We start from the raw sequence: 25820 nt of genomic DNA on the forward strand, positions 1-25820 counted from the left end.
CGAGGAAAAAATCATTTTTGAGACACAGTTATAATTGATTAAACAGGAAATTAATCTGTGGGTATATTGTATTAAGTATGAATGGGTTTAATTTCTCCTGTCACAGATTTTATGAGTTTGAAATATGGCAGTATTAAAGATATCAAAGAAAGGAAACAGACAATGATGAGCAATATTTTTTTCTTTCATCATATTGATATTAGCAGTCTTCATATGGACAAGGATGTTTGGAATCAAGAAACAATTGTGTCCCCTTTCACCTTGAAAATATGATCCAACAAAAGATAGCCCAAATTATTACTGATGAGCACTAATTAGGGTTTCTCTCATCTTGATGAGAAATTCTACACTTTCATTGTGATTTCATTTATGTATAGGGTTGCCAGGTTCCATGCACAACTTTTAAAGATACAGAAGACCTCTTGGTTGCCAGGCCCAGCCTCCCAGAAATGTGCAGGGGGAAGGGAGAATTCCACCTTGTGGTTTTTCCCATTATAGTGTTGCAAAAACACCTGCACTTGGCTGACTTTCTCTTCTCCTAAAGATACAGGATCAGCCTCAGGCCAGGAACCTGGCAACTCTATTATGTAGACAAGGAGTGGTGAACCTTTTTCAACCCAAGGGCCACATTCCTTCATGGGTAACCTTCTGGAGGCGGCTTGCTGGTGGTGGGTGCAGCCAGAGGCAAAAGTGGGTAGAGCAAGGAACATAAATTTTACTTTTGAACGGTGGGCTAATTTCTACACAACACACACACACACACCTCCTTTCTGTCCTCCATCAAGACAAGCAAGAAGCATTATCAGAGCTTAAAGACAAATTCCAGCCAGGCAAAACCACTCAAGAAGAGTGCAAGGAGGGCTGGTAAAAGGCATAGCTGCAGTGGAGGTAAGGATTGGGGAGAGTCCCCAGGTCCAAATAGAGAAGACTGGAGGGCAGCATTTGGCTCCCAGACCTGAGGTTCCCCATCAGTAATGTGTAGACCAACTTTATCTAAGATGAGTTTGGACTACAACTCCCATCAGCTTCGCTCACCATGTCCAGTGGTTAGGGATGATGGAAGCTGTAGTCCAGCAACAACTGCAGGGTACCAGCTTGGAGAAGGTTGAAATAGACAGATTCCCATTCAAATAAAATGGGCAGTTTGCTGTCCTGTTGCAAACTGAGAAAATACTGAAATGTGTTTTGTCAGCTGCCCAGAGTGGTAGAGGAGAGAAACTATGGACGAACAAATCAGTCCAATGTATGTCATTTTCACCTCTGTCTACCCAGAAATCCAATCCCATTCTGTTTCTGCATTAATCTGGTATCTACACAAAAATCCTGCATGGAAAGTCACATTTAAATACGTGCGTAGTTTTGAGGCTGTAAGCGCATTTACCTAGAGGAGTCTCATTGAACTCAGTGGGTCTTACCTCTGAGGAGATATGCATAGGTTTGCCCTGTATATGCATTTTCTCCCCCAGACTTTGATGTCTGTGTGTGTTTGAACCAAGAACTACAACAGTACATTTGGGAAGTGCAAAGAAAAGTGGATTATTTAATTCATGTCTACACATTAATCTGGGAAATGTGGATTACATCAGAATTAGCAAAGACTAAATTCCCCAAGCAACCCTTAAAATAACAATAACCACAATAACAACAATAATAAACTCAGCAGAGGCCACACCCCCTTCTATGCACTGATCTACATTGAAGTATGGTGCATTTACATTGTGCCATGTGATCTAGAAATTGCTACCAGTGAGGGGTGACATACCTTCTACTGTTCCACAACTGAAAACACACAAACCTAGGAAACTGGCTCATAGTGAATCAGACCACTGGTCCATCTAATTCATTATAGTCTACACTGCATGGCAGTCGCTCTCCAGGATTTCAGACAGGGTTCTCTCCCAGCCTTATCTGGAGATCAGTGGTGTCTGATGGCTGCATATCAGCGGGGCAATGGAATCCGCTCCTAGTTTTATTCCAAACTAGTTTTTTAGTTCACATGAAAGTCCAGAGCGGATTCCACTGCCCCACTGACATGGAACCACCAACCGCCAGTGCTGGAGATGCTGAGCATTGAACCTGAGATCTACTATGTGCAAAGCAGATGCTCTGCCACTGAGCTAGGGCCCTCCCCTTAAGACAGACCTTTATGGCTCAGTGGGTCAGATCTTGATCTCCCTCCATATGCCAGTCAACTTTGAGAGGTGGCCATGGCCACTCACTTGGCAATCATCTGATGTCATGATGACCGATAGATTAGCCAGTCCTGCCAACCAGTCCCGCCCACTGACCTGTGGTGTGAGGGGAGAGGTCTGCTTCACCAGTGCATTCCCCATAAGGGAACACGCTGGCAAGCATCACCCCGCAGGATTGAACCCAGGCGATCAGCTGACATTGCCCAGTGATATCAGGTGATTAACTGATGAGCATAGTTTGGGGGAAATGGCCTCATGGGCCAAATTGGACCCCCTGGCAGGCCAAAATTGTTCCATGGGCCAGAGGTTCCCCACCCCTGCCCTAGAGGAAACAGAACAGGCTTTGTACCACCTAGTTTGCCTACTGAGGAGCATTGCCTGATGTGGTCTCCCCCCCTAAATAGGACACAGGAGCAGTGGCTGGTGGCTCCATGCCAGTGGGGCAGTGGAATCCATGCCAGGTTTTAGTCTGAACTGTGAAAGTTCAGACTAAAACCTGGCATGGATTCCACTGCCCCACTGACATGGAGCCACCAGCCGCCACTGCACAGGGCAGAAGGTTCTGCCCCATCTTCTGTGATCTGAATTCATTGGCCCTGACATAGCTTGCCTGATACACCTTGCTGCTTTCAAACCCCAGAGGCCATTTGTTCCTTGAAGAAAGAAATACTGGGGGCGGGGAATATAACAAATAAGGCTGAGTTAAAATTCCCTCTCCTTTTTTGCAGCCTAATTTGTGGGCCATAGATTATTTTCCAGCGATGGAGTAATTTGCTAGGGTGACGGCCCAAAACTCAGTGGGGCTCCCCCTGGCTCCCTGCTGTGCCTCATACTGTTTTTAATGGCTGCTGATAGCACAGAAAGCTTGCCCAAGTGTACACACAGGGCTCTTTGCAGACCTTATGCTGAATGTACACCATCTGGCTCCCTCCCCTCTTCCACTCATTCATGTGATTTCAGCACATGGCTTCTTTTTCTCCCTGTTGACCTGCTTCCCCCCCCCCCACTGCGGAGGATTTGAACACACAGTTCCTCCTCCTGCACAGTCCAAACTGGCGGTCATTAGGAACATGGAAAGCAGCTTTACACCGAGTCAGACCGTTGGCCCATCTAGCTCATTGTTGTCTACACTGACTGGCAGCAGATCTCCAGATTTTCAGACTGGGGTCTCTCCCAGCCCTATCTGGAGATGCCAGGGATTGGACCTGGTGTCCTGGCCAACCCCATTGGATTCCGACTCACTGGTGTGTTTTTCTTCATTTTGTTAATGTGAAATCTCAGCTTAGAGCATTTCATAGACCCATTTGCAGATTATCCAGGACTCTGCATCTGTACACAGCACACCTTGGCATGACTACTGAAGCTATGACATTGTTGCAGCAATTAGACGTGCCCCTTGAGACCCTTTAAATGGTCTCAGGGCAGGCTTTCTATTTGTGTGGGGAAGGTTTCTCTGAAGGGGAGTGCATGAGCAAAAGAGCTCTCTTACGAACAGGTTGAAAAGCTGGCACTATCTGCTGGTACCTGCACATCAGCCAGCGCATGTGTGGCGCCGGTGGCAGTGGCACTTTAGCCACATCCTCCTCTGACACCGCCTCTGGTTGAGCCTCTGATTCCTCTTCCTCAGCAGGAGCCACGAGCAGTCGCTTGGGCAATAAAGCAGGGCTGAGAGACAAGACAAGGGCCAGCTCATTGTCACATGGCACTTCTTCAGTTGTAACTGGCACTGCTAAGGGGGTGGAGTCATTGCTATCTAAACTGCTGAAGCCTCCTCTTGTTTCAGGCCCTTCCTGCTGCAGTCCACTGGGCCCCTCCCCAGGCTCCCATGTCTTCTCCTCCTCCTCCTGATCATTCCTTCAGGAGTCCTCCAGGGGCCCATGACATGTAATGATCCCCGTGGAATGTTCCTGGATTGATGAAGAAAATACAAGATGGGACCCAGGAGAGGATCCTAGTAACTTGCAACAAGGAAGTGTTGAAGCAGATATCTTCAGCACTTTTGACAGTACAGCTCCTCTCCCTTAGCTCCAGTAACAACAGAGGGAACACTGGCTGATCAGGAGCCAGCCCCTTCTCCTCCCCTCCACCCCCCTTTGCCCCAGCTGCAGCCACCACATGTACCTCCTCTAGAGGAGGAGGATCTCAATGAGGTGAAGTCACCATCACCTCAGACATGCAGATAACTGTGCCAGCAGGCTCAACTAGCCCCCACTTTTCCAATTTGGAGGAGTGCTCTCTAATATAGGAACATCACACGCTCACATTCACACGCATCCTGTTCTGTGACACCTTCCTCATGCAAGTAGAAAGAGCCCACCTGAACCTAAACGATGGTAAGAGGGCATGTCTAATTGCTGCAACAATGTCTTAGCTTTGAGTAGTCATGCCTAGTTATGCTGGGTAGAGATGCAGAATCTTGTGTGACCTGTAAGCTGATCCATGAAGTGCTCTAAACTGAAGTTTTCCATTACACATACTGGAGAAAAATACACCTGCTGATCTGAGTCTCATTCCAGTGGGCTTGGCCAGGACATAACATCTGGGACCTTCTGCATGCAAACCAGATGCTCTATCCCTAACTATGGCCCTTCCTCTTAAAAATATGGAAAGCTTCTTAGATGTTGCATATCATCCTTGCACAGGGAGCATGCTAATATCCTCTGTATCATTTCAAATTTTGTATATTGCTGTCACAGTGAGCATAGTCCTACAAACTGTGTACCACAAGATTTAGCTGCATCTACACATTATTTCTGAGTGGCATATGCCACTTGTTAAAAGGAGGTAGGCACATTTTTAAGGCCTAATCACAGATACACACTTGCAAGGTTGATGCAGTGGGAGTTGAACTGGCTTCATTCCTGGTCCATTTATCTCCATCTAGGGTGATCCGCTTGGCACTCCTTCACTCTTATCTTAGAAGGAAAATCTCTCCTTTGTGTGCAACACTATACCCCATCTCTCAGCAACTTGGCCTATGGAACAGTGACAAGAGGTAATGAAAGGGCTCAGCCCACCTGTACAAGATGAGCTATGGGATTCAGATACTGAGGCGACAGACTGCCATGATTCATTCCACTCTTTGTACTCTGGACATTAAAAATAATGGTAGGGTGTCAGAGCTATCATTGCAAGTAGAGCTATCATTGCATCTATAATGATAAAATCCCCCAAAGCGCATAAGAGAAACACACACACACACACAGGGTTGTATCCAATTGTATCCCTACTCAGAGTAGACCTATTGAAATTAATAGGCATGGCTGACGTAGGTCCATTAATTTAAATGGGTCCACTATGAGTAGAAGTTAATTGACTACAACCCACACCCTGTAAAACAACAGAGTTGTCACTAAGTTCTATTCAGAGTAGACTCACTGAAATTAATAGACCTAAAGTCATCACATCTATTAATTTCAATTGATCTACTGTGCATATGATTAACATTGGACGTATTTCACAGACCCTAGAAACTCCCATTTACCTTTTATTTTATTTTCCTCAATATATACAAAGTGACTGGAACATTTCACATCTGAGTTCTTTACCTGACCTGATCTTCACCTCCCAGACTAATGTGTGAATATGAACTTGAGTTATCTGCTACCTTTTGGACTTCCCAAATATTGCCAAGCAGGTCTCAGCTCAAAATGTATCAATATGTGTTTAAAAATGTGTATGCTGTTAAGTGAAAATACTTTTTAAATATGTACTGAATATTATTTAAATGCAAATTTTCATTCAGTTTTTTTAGATAGTTGCTGAAACAGGATGGAGACAGACCTATGGGTGAACAGATGCACAAGTGACATGGAATACACTCATAAGCCCATCCCTAATATGAAGGGATACTTCTCCAAATTTGGAAATACTGGTAGCTATTATTATCTTTTTAGCATAACTGTTCTGACTTTGGGAAGATGCTCATCTTTAGCCATTTTCTGGTGCACACCTTACCACATGAAGACCATCAGATGTTACCTGGGAGCATCCACATATATCCATGAGTACATATTCAATTCTGTATGCATAGTGCTTGTGGTCTTTAGCAGTGAGGGACACAGAAGCCTCACTCTCTGTGTGGCCGCAACAGATAGACAGAGAAGGCGGCTGCTGGCCTGTCCTTTGCTGCACTTACTCACCACCACTGCAAGTGCCTGAGGGCTGTTACTGCAACTACCAATGCAAAAGGGATCAGATGACACAATGGGCCAATAGGATTTTTCCTGATCCTATAAAACCATTACTTTTGGCCTGGCTCTTCAGTATGACCAGCAGATTATTCTGTGATAGATTGAGCTGCTCATGACCCATATTCCTGCATGCCTGCTTGACCGTTTGCTTCCAATCTACCAACCATGATGCTCCGCCTGTGTGACCCATTCATCCTGTTTCACTGTGGATAGATTGTGTGGACCTGCTTACAGCTGTGTGAATGATCCTCACAGATCACACATGATGTTTCCTATATGGAGTGGAGACTGTGTGGGATTGTGCCTGAGATCTGGGCTGATATCTCAGTATGCATGGAGCCTGTATATAGGAACATAAGAAAATGCCTTATACTAAATCAGATTTGTGGCCCATCTAGGTCAATATTTTCTACATTTATGGGCAGCAGCTCTCCTGGCATTTGGGCAGGAATCCTCCCTAACTGCAGCTGGATATGGTAGGGATTGAACCTGGGATCTCGGGCATGCAAAGCACATATGCTACCATGTTGGTGGTGACATTGTAAACCAGCCATTTTGGATAAATATAGCAGTGGGGAACCTGTGGCCCTAACAGTTTTGCTGGACTGCAGCAGGGGTGTAGTGGTCCAGGGTCTCAGGGGTCTTAGACCCTTTACCTTTTTGGGAGCCAGGTCCCAGCAGGGTCCCTATGACTTTAGTGTCCTATGAGCCAATCAGGATGAAAGAGGAGTGTGTTAGTCATTGAGAAGAATCTTATTACATGGTTCCTTGCCCTTTCTTGCTGATTGGAGCCAATCAGAGTGAAAGAAGGCGAGCCAGCCACTGAGAAGACTCTTCTCAGTAGCTAATACACTCCCCTTGCATGCTGATTGGCTCCTAGGGGCATCTGGGGCATTCTGGGAGAAGGTGCACATGGGAAGGACAAAGGAGTGTGGAGATGACAATGGAGAGCAAGTGAGTGAAGGGACATGGCTATAAGGGGGCATGTCATGACTATCATGAAGGGACCCTGCACTTCTGAATTTGTCACTATACTCCTAGACTGTAGCTCCCATCATCACTGTCCTTTGGCTATGCTGGAGGACACCAACTTCTGGAGGGGCACAGGTTCCTCATCCCCAGCTGGTGTGTCTCTCTCTTTGAGCAAAAGCACAAGCTCTCTTATGTACCAATTAAAATTTCAGCTGATGGCCTGTAACCAAATGGAATCCATTCCAGCAATGTCAGAGGTAGCGTCCTCTGCTATCAATCCTGCGTGTTACATTGGCAGAAAAGGTGGAGTTTTAAAAAACAACCTCAAACCACCTACAATCTGCCGTTCTACCATCTTTTTACATCTGGGTCTGCTCCCTGCTCCCAACCTCCCCAGAGCACATAATGTGTTCAGAAACACAGGCCTGACCCGAGGCTTGTTAATTAGCATCTTTGCTTGATCGGAGTGGCTGGCCTTCTGCTTGTCAGGTCAGCTCAACGATAAAAGCCAGCAGAAGGAGCAGCCTTTCTAATGAACTGTTTAGAATAAGTACCAATTAAAGCATTAAACAAGTTCTGCTTCCGAAACAGCCAGACATTTCACATTGTTAGTTATTAAGTTAGAGATTGCATCAGGACCACACATGCACTCGTGCACACACACACACACACACACACACAAGCCATTACTGTTCTGCACTTCCAGCTCCATGGGCTCTACACCTTAACGTTTACTGCTGATAGAAATGGACAAGGAAGAACTAGCTTGGTGGGGTGAGTGGGGTGGAATAGTACTTGGACAGCAGCCTTCAGTTATTGGAGTTGGCAGTCATCCAGGGAACCACTTCATTTGCCACTGAAATTGGCAAGGAAAAAAATAGTTTAAATCCTTTGGCCATCCCACTTCCATATCCTGCACCAAAGCTTCTGGGAGGCCCCCCCCCCATATTCTGTGCTGCTGCTGAATCCCCACACATTCATCTTCAGAAGTGTTTATTGTTAAGTATCAACAAGTATTTTTGTATTCTGAAAAGGCTTCCATATCGAACTAGTTCCCTTATTGCAATATATTACTTCTTTTACACCAAGGTGTCACCTGTAATCTCACCCAATCCACAATATTAGGGTCAACCAAAGGTGAACAAGGTAGGGAAAGGAACCCCATGACGCACTGTACCTGGCGAATGAAACCGCATTTATTCAAAGAAAAAAGGCAGAGAAGCAAACAAATGACAATAATGAACGGATGACAGTGAAACATGGATGAAATTCAAACAGGAAGACATATTTTCTATGGAAATTCACCATTTAGGACTTGGAAGATAATCCCTTTGCCATGTTTTTCACTTCACTAAGTATAATGTGGAGAGGATATACATCTGCAATGCTTTCCCTACATAATGGGGACTTGAGATAATAGAGGATTCTGGGGATAATCAAAAGTAACTGGGAGTTCCCACTGACTTATAAAATCTGAAGAAGAGCATGCCAAATCCGGCCAATGGCTCATCTGGTCCAACATCCCACTGCAGAGGCCAGCCAGATGCCTCTGGGAAGCCCACAAGCAGGACCTGAGGGCAAGAACACTCTCCCCTCCTGCAGTTTCCAGCAACTGGTATTCAGAAGCATACTGCCTCCAACTATGGAGACAGAGATAACCATCATGCGTATGTGTAGGATTGGCAGAATTCTAACATGGTTCATTCTAGGAAACATTGCACCTTATATTAACATATTGCAAGCAATTTTGCCTAATATATAATGCATTTTTTAGGTTAGCTTCACTAATATGTATTCTCATGCAAAATTGCTTGCAAAAATGTGTATATTGGGCAAAATTGCTTGCTATTCAGAACCGAGTGAAGTTGGACTTGCTCTCAGGCAAGAGTGCATATTTCACCCCTGAAACGGAAAAATGATAAAAGTGTATCTGACAAGCTGATCTCCGAGGGAGCAGGTGTTTGGAGAATTTGCGTATATAGGGAATTACCTGCCACTCTTACCTCTGGGAAACAGGTTCTGTAGCATTTTGCAGCATTTCAAAAGCCTTCAAAACTTGCTTGACCAGAGAATGCATTGAGGTAAAAAAAATCTGTATCCATACCACTGGAAATATTGCTTACATCATACTTTTTCAGAGAGGTAAAAGTGGTAGCAATTTGTCTCAGGCGTTGAAAGTGCAGCTTGGTGCATCCAAGGCAATGTTCAGTCTTCATCCTCACCACTTGGTCTTTCAGACAGCCAAACTGACAGATTTGAAAGCCATACGATATCCAAATTAACATAATTATATAAATAAACACCTGGGCGCCATTAACACCGTGCAGCAAGCTCATGTTTGCATTTGTTAACACATTCACTGAAAGGGTATTAAACAATTAGCCCAACATTTGGCCATGTCTGACCCATATATCTGCTGAAGCTGAACAATTTAAATTACACACCAAAGGAGGAGCAACTAATGGTGATAGGGGGGTGCTTTTCAATGCTCATAAGCTGCACAATCAATTAGATCAATAGACAGGGTTGTTTCCAAGGGAGGGGGAATCACCTCCACTGCAGGCTGCTCAGTGTTTGAACTGATAATCAGCTGTCAAGGGTGCTTTTGATATTGGGCTGAGAGACACTTTGCCACAGTGTTAGCAGGGCTGGAGCTGACAAGCCTAGTTTTGTTTTGCAAAAAGATCACTTCCCCTGAATTGGCATTTGCATAAGTTTTACCTTGTAGAAGGAGGAGCACTGTGTGAGATTATCAACTGAGAAGGAAATTCCAAATAGCCCCTAGGCTTAGCAATCATTGTACATAGCAGCCATTGAATATGTGATGACGCTGCTGGGACCATGTAATTGTCAGCCACATAATGGCAGAGAGACCATGGGCACCGTGGTTTAACCCAGAGCTTGGAAAAGTTACTTTGGCCACTGGATTGGGCTGATGGGAGTTATAGTTCAAAAAAGTAACTTTTCCAAGCTCTGCAACCAGAGTGCACTTGAGTGTGCATAAGCAATGAGGGTTGCAAGTTATGCACAGGAACCAGGATGGTACTACATCTCCTGGCTCACCATCAATCATGCAATGAAGTCACCAATCATCTAATTCAGGTGTGGGGAACCTTCCGCTCTCCATATGAACTACATCTCCCATCAACCCCAGCAAACATGGTCAAAGACCAAGAATGATGGGAGCTTTAGTTCAGCAACATCTGGAGGGCCAAATGTTCCCCACACCTGATCTAATTGGAGGAAGCAGGGAGAGGGCCACAGAACATGTGAGACCTGGTGAAGATGTAGTACTACAGATATGTAGTATGTATGATGAGAGGCTATTAGATACCATTACCTTGAAGCTAGGGATAGGGGAGAAATTTGATTCAGTTCACATTTAAAGGCACATCTGTCACATGTGTACTTTTGGAAACAACATGTGAACCGAAACACATCCATCCTTCGAAATTCACATTTATCTGAATGTTGCAATGCAGTTCTCCGACCAAACAATGTTTACAAAAATGCATATATAGGAAATGCACTTAAAAATGAATATATTAGTGAAAATAACATACCAACTGCATTATTTTAGGAGAAATGGCTTGCAAAATTGTACACATTGGTCAAAAGTGCATACAAAAATGTGTTTCTTCGGAGAAATTCAGACTAAAATGCAGAAGTTTCATGAGGATTTTTTTTTAAAAAAATAGCAAATTTCTGCAGAACTGAATTTAACACTGGAAAAATGAGAAACTGAAAGAACCCAAACTGACAGATCCTTCCATACCCATTTGCAGGTCTTCAATGTGCCAGCCACATCTCTACTGGGGAAAAAAGCGACTTCTGTCGTCTCTAACATCCATGCTATGTCTTTTTTACAGATATGTGGCACGATGAGGCGCTAAGGCACTCCTTGGCCTATTCAACATGCATAGTGAGAATATTTTCCAACTTAGCACTGTGCTAGATCATTAGATTATATTTAAAAAAGAACATTAGGTCATATTAAAAGTATTTCCCACAAAAATCTATTGGTGTGCAGTGTATTCCGGTCTTTAAAAAAGGCACCAACTGAACTTTATCAGACGGACTTTCACTCTTATGTAACTGTGTCATCTTCATGCCAATAAATTGTGGTGTGGTGCTTCAGTATTGAACGGCCACGAAAGGGGCTGCATACTATAGCCAGCATGGATTTTTCACATTCCGCCATGTTTAGGGTTGCCAGGTCCAGGCCTGAGACTGATCCTGTATCTTTAGGAGAAGAGAAAGTCACTCTGCCATTCTGATGCTTTCCGTAAGCTCATTTCAAAACACAAAACATATAGTCCTGAACTCAGAAACACTTGCTTAACAATGCTCTTAGTTTTCATGGTGATACACAAAACACTCAAAGAGAATCTAGTCCAATCCACTTCTTCCCTTCCTCCTTCCTTTCCCTCCCACCCCTTCACCCGTCCCCTTCCAATTCCCTCCCCCTCTCCTCCCTTCCATCCAGCACCAGGAAGGCCTACCAGCACAGCTGTGCTGAATTTTGAGAGTTTCGAACTGCTCGTGGTCTTCAACAGCAGTGGCCCATCACGGTGGGTCATATCATGCATTTCAAGGTCATTTGCACAATGTTCAAAGTTTCCTGAGGAGAAACTGCCAGCTCTGAGAGAGAGGTTGTGTAGGGCATTGGTTGCCAGGAAACTCACCTTGCTTCAGCTGCAAGAGTTTGTGGGTCATTTAGTCTTTGCATCCAATGTCATCTCACCAGGCAGAGCCTTCCTGAGGTGCCTCTGCAATGCTATGAGGTGTGTGCATTGTAGGTTCCGCCATATTATGGTCTCTGCCAGAATGTGTGATGACTTACAGATATGGCTCACCTTCCTGGAGGAGTTTAATGGGATTTCCTTCTGGCATCAGGAGCCAGAGCTTCAGGATGGGTCTGATGCAGTTGGTGGCCTTGGTTTCAGTCTTATTTTCCACACTGAATGGTGCCCTGAACGGTGGCCCTGTGTGTGGCATGAGGCCGGGGTAACATCTGACCTGACATTCCTGACGTTCTTTCTTATTACGGTGGCAGTGCACTTATGGCCTCTTGACTTCCAGAATTGCACGCTTAGGTTCCAGTGTGACAATTAAGCCAGTGTGTATGTCATCAACACCCAGACTTCTAAGTCAGCCCTGGTGATGTGCCAATTGTTTAGGGATGATGGGGTTCATCTGTTGGAGCTGGGTTGTGACATGTTCTTGGAGGACTTTGTCTGCCCTTTGGGGATTTCATGGGGTGAGATGAATGAGCTTGAGCTGTTCACCTCTCGTGACATTGAGTTCAGGCAGGTAAAGAACTTGAGGGTAGGATATTTAGGTATACTGAGGCATTATTGGGAAAGGGCATACTTCAGGACTCTGGCAGGCCTTCTGGTCTGCGGAGAACTGGTGGATGCCCTTTGTGGGATTGTCATGTGCATTGTGGTGAATGCAAGTACAGTGGGGATCCATGCTCAAGGCTCAAGGCTCACCTGACAAGGAGGGAGAGTTGTTCCACATCTGTGGCTGGGGAGCCACAGCCAGTGGCTAGAAGACATGCCCAGAGGTCTGGGGGGTTCCAACCCTGCCAGAATTAGTTTAATTCCTCACCTGCCCGTGTGTTCTAAGTTAGTTGATTTGGTATGCTGGATTCTGATTCAAAAGCTGTTATATTTTAATAAATATAACACTCAAACCAATGCCATGTGTCATGTGTCTTCTTTGACGGGGTGGGGGCAATTCATTTCTGTATTCCCTTTTCCTTATTATATGCATTTTTATGCATACTTTCCCCTAATATATGCATTTTTGTACACATTGCTTGGTTGGAGAATTGCACTGTAAAATTCAGAGAAGTGCAAATTTTGAAGGAAAGCTGTTTTTTGTGAATTTGGTCATTTCTCACTGAAATGCAACTGCAACAACAAAAGATTTCTCCCCCATCCCTCGTTGCTTGCAATAGATTGGCACAGAGGAAGTCAGAAAAGGAGGCCAGCTTACTATTCTGTGACTGTCAGCTGAGCCTAATAAAGTGGGTATTGTGTTGTATACTGCTGATCCTTGGTGGTGGTGCTGGTGGCAGTGGCGTGTGTGTGTGTGTCCCTGTATCTGTGTACAATAGATCAACAGATATCCTTGTATTTTTGGACTTTCCCTGGGAAGAATGGTTAAGAGGGCTGTCATGATGAGCTTTTGCACTTCAGAATTTACCACTGCAACATTGCTAATAAATATATATCAGCTGAAAGGCTAGAGCTGCCAGATGTAAGAGAAGCAACTGAAAATGCATTCAAGGAGTCCATTAACAGAGCTGTGCAAATTACAACAAGGATGTCCGTGTAGCTAGCTTTAATTAAAAATTGAGATTAAAAACTAATGAAATGGCCACAATTGTGAAACATTTTTCTTTCTTTCTTTACTTTCATACATTACAAGAGCCCACATTTGCCAAGGGGAGGAGGACCTCAGCTCCCACCCCTCTGAAAATTCAACAGCTCTGTCTCCTGTGATGGGTGGGGAGAGAGAGAGACTACAAAGTGGTATGAGTGCACACCCCACAAATGGAGATGTTTGCAGTAGGTTCCATCCCCAGCATCACTAGGCAGGGCTTAGAAAGATTCTTATCTAAAACCCTGGAGGGCCACTGCAAGTCAATGCACACAAAGCGTAACTAAACTGTGATACTTCAAATGTTGCTGAACTCCAACTCCCATCAGCCCCAGCCAGCATAGCCAATGGTCAGGAAAGATGGGAATTGTGGTCCAACAACACCTGGAGGCACACTGGTTGGGAAAGGCTGCACTGGTGGTTAGTGGCTCTATGTCAGTGGAGCAGTAGAATCTGTCCCAGGTTTTAGCCCAAAGCACCTTTGACAGCTCCTGGAAAGTTCGGACTAAACCCCAGAGGGGATTCCACTGGCCCACTGACATGGAGCCATCAGCTGCCACTGGGTCAGGGATGATGGGCATTGCAGTTCTGCAACATCTGGCATGCCACAGCCTAGCCACCTCTGGCATAGACAATACTGAGTGAGGTGGACCAACGGTCTGACGCACTATAAGGCAACGTCCTATGTGTCTATGCCTCTTTTATCATACTGCTTTCAACATCTTTTTAAAAAGCTACCACTTGTCTTTAGCCAAGGAAGTCTCAAATTCTGGTTTTGGAAGTCCCTAAAGTAAAGGAGCATAATGTAAAATCAGAGATTCCATGCTTGGCCCATAGTTGTTGACATTATTACTAAAATTGCAAGTCATGGTGTATATTTCTAAATATGTATTCAGCTGATGATCATTACATCCTAGTTCCTAACACTTCCTGATAAAATCATGGGCACCTATTGACATTCCTTTTGTTTCCTTTGAGGCCCATTTAATTAGGAGGTAGGGAAACAGAGAATCCATTTTATCAATGCTTGTCTACTGTGGAAGCAGCCCCCAGTTCAAGCTTAGCGAAGAGAGAATGGCAATTGTGTCTCTGCTTCTTCATTCCAGACTTGTGGAACTCACTGCAATTGTTACTTGCTCTCTTGTTTTAAAAATGCTCATTGTTTTGTTTTTAAATCCTTCATATAGCACAGATACGGATTTTAAACTCTATTGTATTTCATAGTATTGTTGTATTTGATATTTTGTATGAGTTGTATCCAACTACTCAGTCAACCCACTGAAATTAATGAACCTAAGTTAATAATGTCTATTAACTTCAATTGATTTACTCTGAGTAGGATGAGCACTGGATACAACCCCATGTTTTCAACTTTTTTCCCTGTAAGTCACTTTGTGAGAATCAATATGTCCTGAAATATGGAACAGAAATGCATTCAGCAAACAAAACAAATATCCTCTTCTCTCTATTCCTCTCTTCCCAAATTTTGCTGGTTCTCAGCAGGTAAGGTTGCCTTTTCGAGTTTTGAGTTGCTTGGTTTCTATTCATTTTATTGGACTACGTGTGAAGCATATTTCGCCAGAGAAGGAATTCGGTCCACCAGTGTCATCTGACAATGATAACAAATTTTCAGTTTGACTTCCTCTGGCTTGACTTACTTGTCTGGGTTATTTGAAATAGCTGACTCTACAAGCATCTTAATGGTTTGCTGCAACTCATTCCTGGTAGCACCTACACTCTGGATTACATGAATCAGCCTTTAGGGGCAGGGGATAATGCACCGAGTAATCTACTTTAGGGGGTATCAGGCTGCTGGATTTCATGCTTTGGCCTTCTAGTGGAGGGCCACAGGAAATTCCTAAAACACCATGCTCTTCAAATCTGTGTCTTTTTGGTTACTATGCATACCCCTGCGTCCAGAGTTTAATCCCATTAGTTAGTAAGATGCACAAGAGGCTCAAAGACATAAGAACATCTTACTAGTAGTACTGGCCTACTCTTTTGTTTATCTGGTCTCCATTTCATAGGAGCTCTGCCCTAAACTATTGTACTTCAATTCACTTGTAAATTAATTTTCCTTTTCTGCAAGGAAGTGATTTAATTGGCAAGGGGGAGGGAAGATAGAGGGAGGTGACATAACCATTAAGAGGTTACAAAATGTTCTGTTGTCCTTTCCTTTTAGCTTTACCATCTAGAAATCTATTATTAGGTTTATATACAAGATTGATTTTCTGTAGCCATTTTTTTTTTGCTCCTAATGTTTATTTGCATAAAATCTAATAAATATGTATTCACATGGGGGGGGGAGTAATTGCAGATAAATAACTGAGCAACACTTTCCCTCTCCTTTGCTGACACAATATCTCTGAAATTATGGGCTGCGTGAACGTTACTGAAGCAGAATGCTTAGCTTGGGCCTTTTATTACTCCAGGAATTGATTATTGTAATTCTTTGTTCTCTGAAATTGCTCAATAATTTGCTAATGCCATTCCAAAACACAGTTGCGTAGCTGGTGGCAATGAGGAAATACAAGTGTGTTTCTTCTCTTCCCATCTCCCTTCGCCAGTTACCAGTCCATTTGCAATTGATTTTGACAGGTTTTTTTTGTGTTTAAATCCTATTTGGATGTTCACATCCTCCTATTTATCTCAGCTGGTTGTACCTTAGTGGCATTAGTGTGAAACCTACCATTTATCAGCAAGCGACTCCTTCTCTGAAGTTGCTTTTTTAGCACCAGGGATGGGCAAATCTCCAGCAACCAAGCATGGAGGCAGGTAATAGGTTATGTCTGTAATAGCTCCGTAGGTCATTCTGTCTTTTAAATTGGGTAAATAGCTTAGAGGCATACAAAGCTTTAAAAATGGTGTGCGGCAAGATGCATCAGTCTCCACCATAGATCTAGCACCATAAGGCTATCCCAGGTCTGTCAATGGCTAAAAGCCATGACAGTTGTATGGACTCTCCAGTTTCAGAAGCAAATTGCTGGGGAGCAACAGTGGGAGAGATCTACAGCCTTCATCTCCTGCTTGTGGGAAACGTAATGCTGGATGAGATGGATCCCACAGGGTTCTTTTTATATCCGAGGAAAGGGCTTCACATCAATGGTAGACAGCATCCTTCGCATGCAAAAGGTGCCAGGTTCAGTCCCTAACATATCTAATGCCTGAAACCCTGGGCTATCAGTCAGAGGGATGTCAGAGGATTTCAATGAAAATGGAAATAGGAGTGGACATTTCCTATGATAACCTCCCCCCCCCATGTGCATTGTTTCCTTTACATTGATGTGAATGGAGTGGAATTATATAATGGCAACATAATTTATGTAATTTAATTATGTAAATATCATGTTACATAATCTTACCACTGTGGACAGTGAGACAAACTTTTACTCCTTGAATGATAATACCTAGAGTTAGACCTATTTTAATAATTATTATTATTACTTCGTGCAGTATTATTATATACTATATTCCTGAATTATTTCTTTCTCTCTTTTGGTGCACAGTCTGGTTGGCTGTTGCATAATAAACTGAACTGAATGTATTATTATTTATAAATCCTTATTGTTTCATTCATGTTCAAAGGGAGGGGGAATGAAATAAGAATAACAGAATATATGCATTCAAGTAACCCCCAAAGTATAGCTACACAAAAGAGGAAAAACAAAAAAGATAAATTTCAAAATTAAGATTTTAAATAAATTATTCTAAATTAAGCTATTTAATGGTATGCAACTATTTGAATAAAATCAATACATTTTATGGATGAATGCTGTCTCTCACTCTTTCATTAATAAATAGAGCCCATTTCTCAATAAACTGATTACTCAGTGCAACAGAAACAGTGCTGCATGTGATGAACACTGGATGGAACAGAAAGCCTTCTTACATCTCTAGTGTACACAGTCCTGAGCTAGATGGCCAAGTAGTCCTATACTTAACATGCTTTAAAACTTCAGATCAAAATATTTTGGCAGGAGGGAAGGTAGCTGCCCTATTGCTATGTAGATACCACCCCAAGAGACTCAGAAGGATGTTCAAACAAGCCAGCCCATGGTACAGAGACAGAATGAAAAAATGGTAAATGTTTCTTAGCAGCGGTGAAGAACTCATTCATCAAGGCTGCAGCAGGGCACGAGTCAAGCCTTTTGCTGTGATTTGAAAGGCTCAAGCCTACAGTTTCTTTGCTCCTCCAATGTGGCTAGCTATGCCTCATCACCTCTCTTTGGTGCCAGAGCATTAACTCTTCTTCTCCAACTTGTCTTGCTGGATGCTGATCCCTGCCTTTCAGATGCAACAATCAGAATTCTTTTGTTCTGCAGTTTCATTCTTTTTAAAAAATAAGAAGCAAGCAAGCAAGCAAGCAAGCAAGGAAGGAAACAGCTTCCTGGTCTTTGATTTCTTTGATCCCTGGGCATAATCTCTCAGCATTTAACTGTCAGTTTCTTCTGCGCGCATGCACACGCGTGCGCGCATGTACACGTGCACACACACAAAGCTTCTCCTCACTTTGGTCTGTCCATCAGCAGTGCTGGTTCCATGTGTTGGGGGTCTCTTGGGAGATCATAGTAAGCTAGATGGACCAATAGTCTGATTCAATATAAGAAGGTTTCCTATATGTGCATATATGAGATTTTTCGTATTTGCATTGCTTTGTGACCATAACAGCAAGCTAAGGAGATGAGATACAATGAAGTGGTGAAGTGGGGCCACATTTACTGAATGTTAACAAAATGGATCTGTGGAGGTGACAACTCTGTGTGGGAAGCCAACTATGGAAAGCTAAGTGTTTAGGGAAAGCTTACCCCTTCTAAGGGAGATTGGCTGCATCTAATTTACCCAAGTAGATTGCTTTACACATGGCCTCTGGATTGGGCTGATGGGAGTTGTAGTACAAAACAGTAACTTTTCTAAGCTCTGGCTTTACTTTACTTCAAGGAAGTAACAGGGAAACTCAAGCCCGGGGGCAGAATGTGGTCCTCTGTTTGAAGGGCTGTCTATTCCAAGACTGGTTTAAAAACAAAGAAACATAACAAGGGAGAGGAGGAGGCGCCCTGGAGCTGCCCAGCAAAAGCTAGCAGCAGCCTGTAGCCGGGGGTGGGGTGGTGGGGGGTGGGGGCGCTGCCCCCCCAGTGCTGTTCTTGAGACCCCTAGGATTTGGGGGGGGGGATTGTGTTGTTTTTTAAAAATTTGTGACATGACAGACAATGACAACTTCCATTCAAAGTATGACAGCTTGTTTTAAGGACAGGAGTGATTTAAGAATTGGATCCTCTGAAAAATTCAGTGAATAAGGCAGGGCAAGTGCACAACAAAAGCCTCATCTGGAAGAACCCCCAAAAGCCTGCTCACCCAAGACTGTCCCTGACTGACAGTGGGTTTTTCATGGTCACACTCACCCTATCATTGCTTAAGTGAACCTGAAAAAAAACAGCTTGTATAACATGTCACTTAAAGAGTTAAATATTAGAACTTTGTATTATGGGCTAGAGTTAGACTCCACCCCTTGGACTTTCCTTTGTTCTGCTTTGCAGTTTCAGTTTCAGTTTCATTTGTGTTCTGTACCCAGCCAGCAATAAAGAAGCATGTTTGGTTGCCTGCAGTAAGAAGTAAGAGTTTCTTTATTCTGCTGTCATTATGATGAGTAGGGCAGGACTGGGTGCTTGTTGGTAAAGAGTGGACTACAGAGATAACTTAAAGAGATTTGAAAAAGGGGCTACCCTTCCAGTTCTCTCTGTATGACACTTGGGACTCTCTCCAGGCCAGACCCCCCTCCCTCCCCAGACACCCCCACCTTGAAGATTTTTTGCCTGGCTGGAATGTGTCCTGCAGCTCTCACAATGCTTTTCACTTGCCTGGATGGGAGATCGAGAGGGGTGTGTGAGTATGTGCAGAAACTCCCCTATTGTAGGAAGGTGGAATTCATATTTGTTCCTCCACCCTCGTTTGCCACTGGCTCGTTCCACCAATGGCAATGTCCTTTCCCCCTGAAGGTTGCTCAGAAGGGAATGCAGCCCTCAGGGCTGAAAAAGGTTCCTTGCCTCCCTGAGTTAAATGCTTGAGGACTCTGAACCACAGGGCCACTTTGATTCATAACCCCTTCCTATCTGGAGCCACTAGGGCAAGAGACGGCTGAATCGATCAGTTTCAGTTTCCCATTTTTCCAGTGTTCAGTTCATCACATTTCTACAGCAACTGTGCATTTTTTTAAAAAACCAGCCATTAGCCCTATAGTTTTAATGCACACATTTTCCTATGCAATTTTGCTTAATACACTTATTTATCCAAGCGATTTTGCCCAGTAATGCATTTTGTATGTTTATTTATTTATTTACTGTATTTATATACCACCCCATAGCCAAAACTCTCTGGGTGGTTTACAATAACTAAAACCGTCAAAAACAAATATACAAATTTAAAAACACATCTTTTAAAAACAATTTAAAACACATGCTAAAATGCCTGGGAGAAGAGGAAAGTCTTCACTAATACATACATGTTATGCATAGTGTTATTTTCACGAATACATACATTTTTATGCACACTAGTGTTCACATTTTCACACACGGTATTTGGTTGGAGAATTGCATTGCAAAATTTGGTGACATGCGTTTTGAAGGACAGCTGTGGTTTAAATTCACATATGATTGCAGGAAGAGCAAAATAAGTAGCTTTGCACGGAAATGTGAACCAAAATGAATTTCTCATCCATCCTTCCCTCAAACTGCCCCATGTGGATAGCAGTATTTTATTAGTTAATCCAAAGACCATTACAAGCAAAGGTCAGGTACAAAACATTAAAACGTTAAAACGTACATACAAACAAAATCATAATCAGAGTTATGTAAATATAATTAAAACAAGTATCTTAATCAGGACTATACAAAAGAGCAAGTGACCAGAGAAGGGCGTAGCCTTTCAGTGCAATAACCAAAACCTTTATAGGCTCCAAACTGGGGCTTACTAGAATATTCTGGCTCTTTTGTTACTTTAATTAATTAGTTTAATTTTGCGGAGCAACCATACATGGTCTGTTAATTATAACTAAGTTCAAGAATTTAGAGACTTGGACTGTGATTGCTTTTTCAGCGCCCTCTAAGAGGGCAAACAAAAGAGCCTCCAGGGAACGACCCGGGAAGGATTTCAGGATGGGGTTTAAAAGATCTTTTCTAGCCCCATTGTAGTACCTACAGTTAAATAGGACATGCGAGACAGACTCGATTTCAGTCTTGTCGCATGGGCAGTATCTGAGATTTCTTGGGATTTTTTCATAGCTGCCCTGCAGAAGATTAGGGCATTGAATCGGGCCAAGGAAAATGCCCTTCTGTACTTGGGTACAGACAGACTGCTTAGATAACTCACCCCATCTTTGCAGGGGAGTCCTGGGAGTCCCAACAAACAGGGTGAACAAGGGCCTGAAGTAGCTGCCAGGAGCTCTTGATTGTCTATATCAATTAGCTGCTGTTTGACAATCGCCTTGGCCCTACCAAGCTCCATAGAAAGCAACTCAGCGGATGAGAGACCCACCGATGTAACTTTATCTTGAACAATCATGGTCCAGGATGACTTAATAGGGTCTCTTGAGAGAACATAAGACAGCGCCGTAGCCAGAATTGGATGACATTTGTCCAAGCTAGACAGTTTATGGAGTTAAGGCCAGCCTCCAAAGTAAGGGTGGCTCCAGCGACACATCTGGGGCACCAAAAATAGATCTAAGAAAGGTGGCATAGATTCCTCCCAATGAGCGTTTGAAAAAGGGGTGCCAAATTGGGGCCCCATAGAGTATCATCGGGACTATTTTAATTTTTAAAACACGTGTTGCAGCTGCCCCATGTGGTGAACCACAGCTCAGAGCATCTTCTAAGACAGTGAAGGGTCTTAGTCAGGGTCTGGACTGGTCCCACCCACCTAAGCTGGCCCTCCTACACAGGAAGGGCTCTACCAGACTTTCTGTTTGGGCCGGGAGTTTTCCTGAGCAACAGCAGTCTTCCTAGATCTGGTATGTTTGGGCTGGTCCTTTGCTCCGACTCCTGACTCTGTTCCTCTACCCCCCCCCGTTCCAGCTGCCTGTGGTTCAGCCTTGACAACAAGCCATAGATTTGGAGACTGCAGGTCTTAGCCGAGTATCCAGAATTAGTTCCTGTGCCTGCGGTGATTTTCAGAAGACTCAGCCCCAGCTTTCCTCCATACTTCTCATTTTCCAACATTTATGAGAGGGGTGACTGCTTTCAATGTGATTGCCCTCCTTTAAGAGAGCCTGAATTGTTGTTTTAGGCAGCAAAGTGGTCTCGGGGCTCGAAAATGAGAGATCTGGGAAGAAAACAAAGCGGCGCCCTCCTGCTTTGAAAATGGCTCTGGCGTACCTGCTTGATGAGTGCAATTCACCCTCGCCAGGCTCCAGCAGCGCAGGGGTTTCATGCACACAGCTAGTAAGCCCACATTGTTGGCTTTGTGCTTTGTATGTTTCCTTCCTGGTTTTGTCCTGATGCAGAGCTCTCCAAGCAATCAATTAAGGTACAATACAATTTCACAGAGGGGCCATGGGTCCTGACCTCCTGACAATCACGAGGTAAGAAAGTTTGTTGGAATATGAACACAGGCAATGGGAGGTGAGGATCATCGTAGCAGCACAACTATCCCACACGGAGGCTTTGATGCAAACTGGCACCGCTGGTAGCAGAAATGGGGATTCCATTTGTTTTAACGATACTCGCCTACATGCACGGCATTACAGGAAAGTTTGTGTCATGGAGACTACCGAATGCGCTGTCGACAAGGAATCGAGTCATCTGGAAAGTAACAATAACCTGGGTGGCTTACTGTTATGGCAGAGAACTGTTTCTTACTCTCATCTTTCTCTGCCTCCCATTCAAAACCCTAAACGATTTTGGGATCCGGCGATTTGAAGGACTGCTTTCACCCATATGAAGCTGCCCCTGCCTTCAGATCAACCAAGGAGGTCTTACTCTGTCCTGCCATTAGGAGTGATCAGGGGGACAGCCACCAGGGACAGGGCCTCCCTTAACTCTGGAACTCCCTTCGCCAAGCCTGTAGCTCAGGGGTAGATATTCTGCTTTGCATGCAGACGGTCCCAGGTTCAATGTCTGGTGCCTCCAGGCTGAGGGTGTTCCCTACTGAAACCCTGGTGGGCTGCTGCCAGTCAATACAGGCAATACCATGCTGGATGGATCAATTGACTCAATATAAGGCTGCTTCCTATGCTTCCAGGCTCCTCTTTGGCTGTTTTTTATATGACCCCAAAGACCTTTGTTTCTTTTCTTTCGGCCATGCTTTATTCCTGTTTGATTAAATGCTGGCTCATTTGCTTGAACTGAGACTGCTTTAGATTGTATTGTTGGGTACTTTGTTGTTAAATTCTTTTGTGAGCCTTGTGAATATTTTAAATAAATGCACTTTACAAAAATCTTACCTTTAATTCAGGGCCAGATTCACACAGTCCATTCGGAATATTATGATGGGGGTCAAATTAACCTGGTTTGCAGCTGGGTACATAGTTAAGCAGCCATTTGGTTACCTACCTCCCCATTAACCCAGGTTCAAGGAGGGGGGGGAAGGAGTACAGCATTCTCAACGTACCCATAAATGGATTGATACCAGTTTGGAAAGAGGGATCTAATGCTACTTAAAGTTCAATTCTCGGTGCTCAGATAACATTAATAGGCACTAATCGGGTCCCAAACCACAATTTGGCTAGCCGCACTTGGGTCAAGCCTGCCGCTACAATGAAATTTGGCAACAATTCATTCATCTTGGCTAAGAGTATGACTGGCCTTTGTCCTTATATCTTATGCTGTTGTTCAGTAATGAAGCCAGGAGGAAATCTAGTCTGAGAAAAGCCAAAATATGGCTTATTCTGTGGGTTAAATATACACTCCCATTTATTTCTCCTGGGATATTTGTTGGCTTACCCACCCACCTGACCCAAAGCATATACACACTGGCCTGGTTTACACAAAATAGTAAACTGGACTATGGTAAGCCAAACTATGGTTTTACTGGGACCATGCACTGGTTCCCAGAGAGGAACTTGCATCCATTTTGCTCCTGTCCAGTCCTTTTAGCTCAGTGTGGCGTGGCAGCTAAGCCAAGCTTTAGCTTAGCACAGCCTTCCCCAATCTGGTGCTCTCTGGATGTTTAGGACTATAATTCCCGTCAGCCAGCAGGATTGTGCTGCCTGGGGCTAATGGGACTCATAGTCGAGAACATCTGGAGAGCACCAGGTTGCTGAAGTCTGGCTTAGCAGGTCATCTCAACCTGGGCTTGTGGTTAGGGTCTCTGCTCCTGAGGCATGTGCTGTAGCCAAGGACAAAGTAGTGGTCTCTTCTCCAGGAGCTCACAAATTCATGCGTTGACACTAAGCCATCGTTTGGTGTAGTGTTACATGCACACTCAGCCACTGTATCGCCAACTCTGTTGTTCGAAGTCATCCAGGAACTACAGTCACATCATATGGCCTGTGCTGAGATTAGGAAAGAATGAAGACATCACAAGGGGCTAGTCCCACAAGAACTGCCCAAAGATGGTGCACGTTCATAGTCAAATGAATTCACTGCCATTATTGCCTTGCATTCCTTTATTTATTTTGTCCGTCTAGTGAGAGCCAAGCAGATTCTGAATACAAAGCCTATGGTAGCATTTCTATAGCAACTGTCTCTTCAGCTGTGGAGTGAGGCGGTGGGGGGGTGGGGGGTGGATAAAAGAGATTGTTCCTGACTCAGCAGGGCAAAGACTGCCAAATTGCTTCTTTTTTTTTCTTGGGAAATGAATGTCTGGCCACGGACTTCAATCTGCTTTCACCACCCAGGATGTTATGCAGAGCTAAATGGCTGGTTGCTTAGAAACCCATGACATCACTAGCACCTATAACAACAGTGCTCTCTGTTACAAAGCTTGGTTGACGTTCAGATCAGACAGGGTATTTGTCCCATGGAAATGTAAGGAGGAGTGATGGCACCAGAAGCCAGGCAGCCATGATCAGAGTCAGCAGAACATAAAGAAGCCAGAGTGGCACTTGTGCTAGCAAGAGAGAGAAATGCTTCACCACAATCTGTTTTGCGCCTTTTGAGGCCTAGGCCAGGAATCTGTAACCCTCCAGATGTTTATTTATTTATTGCATTTATATATCGCCTCATAGCTGAAGCTCTCTGGGCAGTTTACAACAATTAAGAACATTAAAAATGAGTATATAAATTTAAATCATACCAAATTAAAACCCATAAAAACCGACAGGCCAGTTAAAACACATGCTATTCAAATGCTGTTAAAAATGCCTGGGAGAAGATGAAAGTCTTGACCTGATGCCGAAAAGATAACAGTGTTGGTGCCAGGCACACCTCGTCAGGCAGATAATTCCATAATTTGGGGACCAACGCTGAGAAGGCCCTCTCCCTTTATGCCATCCTCCGAGCTTCCCTCGGAGTAGGCACCTGGAGGAGGATCTTTGAGCATAGTGTATGGGTGGGTTTCTGTTGGGAGAGGCGTTCCATCAGGTATTGTGGTCCCAAAATGTTGAATTACAATTCACATCATCTCTGACAATTGGCCATGCTGGCTGCTCGAAGTTGCAGTCCATCGATATCTGGCGACAACAGGTTCCCCATCCCTGTCACAAGCCTATAAACAGTGAAGACCTGGGGTTTCCTAGCACATAAACCAGGGATGGGGAACCTGTGTCACTCCATGTTGCTGGACTACAACTCCCATTAGCTCTGACCATTGGCCATGCTGGTTGGAGCTGATGAGAGTTGGAGCAGCAAAATTTGGAAGGCCATAGGGTTCCCAGCCCTGATATAGACTGTGACCATGATATAGATTGATTCAGACAACAGTTCACCTCCAGAGCCTAGGAGGGCTCTTTTGAGGGCTCAGAGAACCCACTTACCAAGTAATTACATGCACAACCAGTGGTGGCTAGTGTCCATTGGGACTGGTAGGATGGAAGACAGAGAGGCCAACAGTAGGTGGAACCAGAGCCAATGAGAGATGAAGACAGGGCAGTGAGAGGTGGAGCCAACTAATTCTAGTTATGTCCTCATCCTTCCTACCGAGTTCT

The 25820-nt window shown here is 44.1% G+C and overlaps 1 protein-coding gene and 1 non-coding gene across 2 annotated transcripts in view; one reads left to right on the forward strand and one right to left on the reverse strand.

Moving 5' to 3' along the window:
* Positions 1-4788: 4788 nt before the first annotated feature.
* On the reverse strand, positions 4789-4894 carry LOC133368869 (U6 spliceosomal RNA). The gene has a single exon (XR_009758783.1). It is a non-coding gene; the product is annotated as a U6 spliceosomal RNA (small nuclear RNA).
* A 17393-nt stretch (positions 4895-22287) lies between these two features.
* Positions 22288-25820, forward strand: part of LOC133368774 (neurogenic locus notch homolog protein 4-like) — a 188892-nt gene continuing 185359 nt past the window's right edge. Inside the window, exon 1 of the mRNA XM_061593388.1 lies at positions 22288-22316. Coding sequence (XP_061449372.1) covers positions 22288-22316 — 29 coding nt within the window. The remainder of the gene's footprint in view (positions 22317-25820) is intronic.

This window comes from Rhineura floridana, chromosome 12 (genome assembly GCF_030035675.1).
Source record: "Rhineura floridana isolate rRhiFlo1 chromosome 12, rRhiFlo1.hap2, whole genome shotgun sequence".
Taxonomy (NCBI): domain Eukaryota; kingdom Metazoa; phylum Chordata; class Lepidosauria; order Squamata; family Rhineuridae; genus Rhineura; species Rhineura floridana.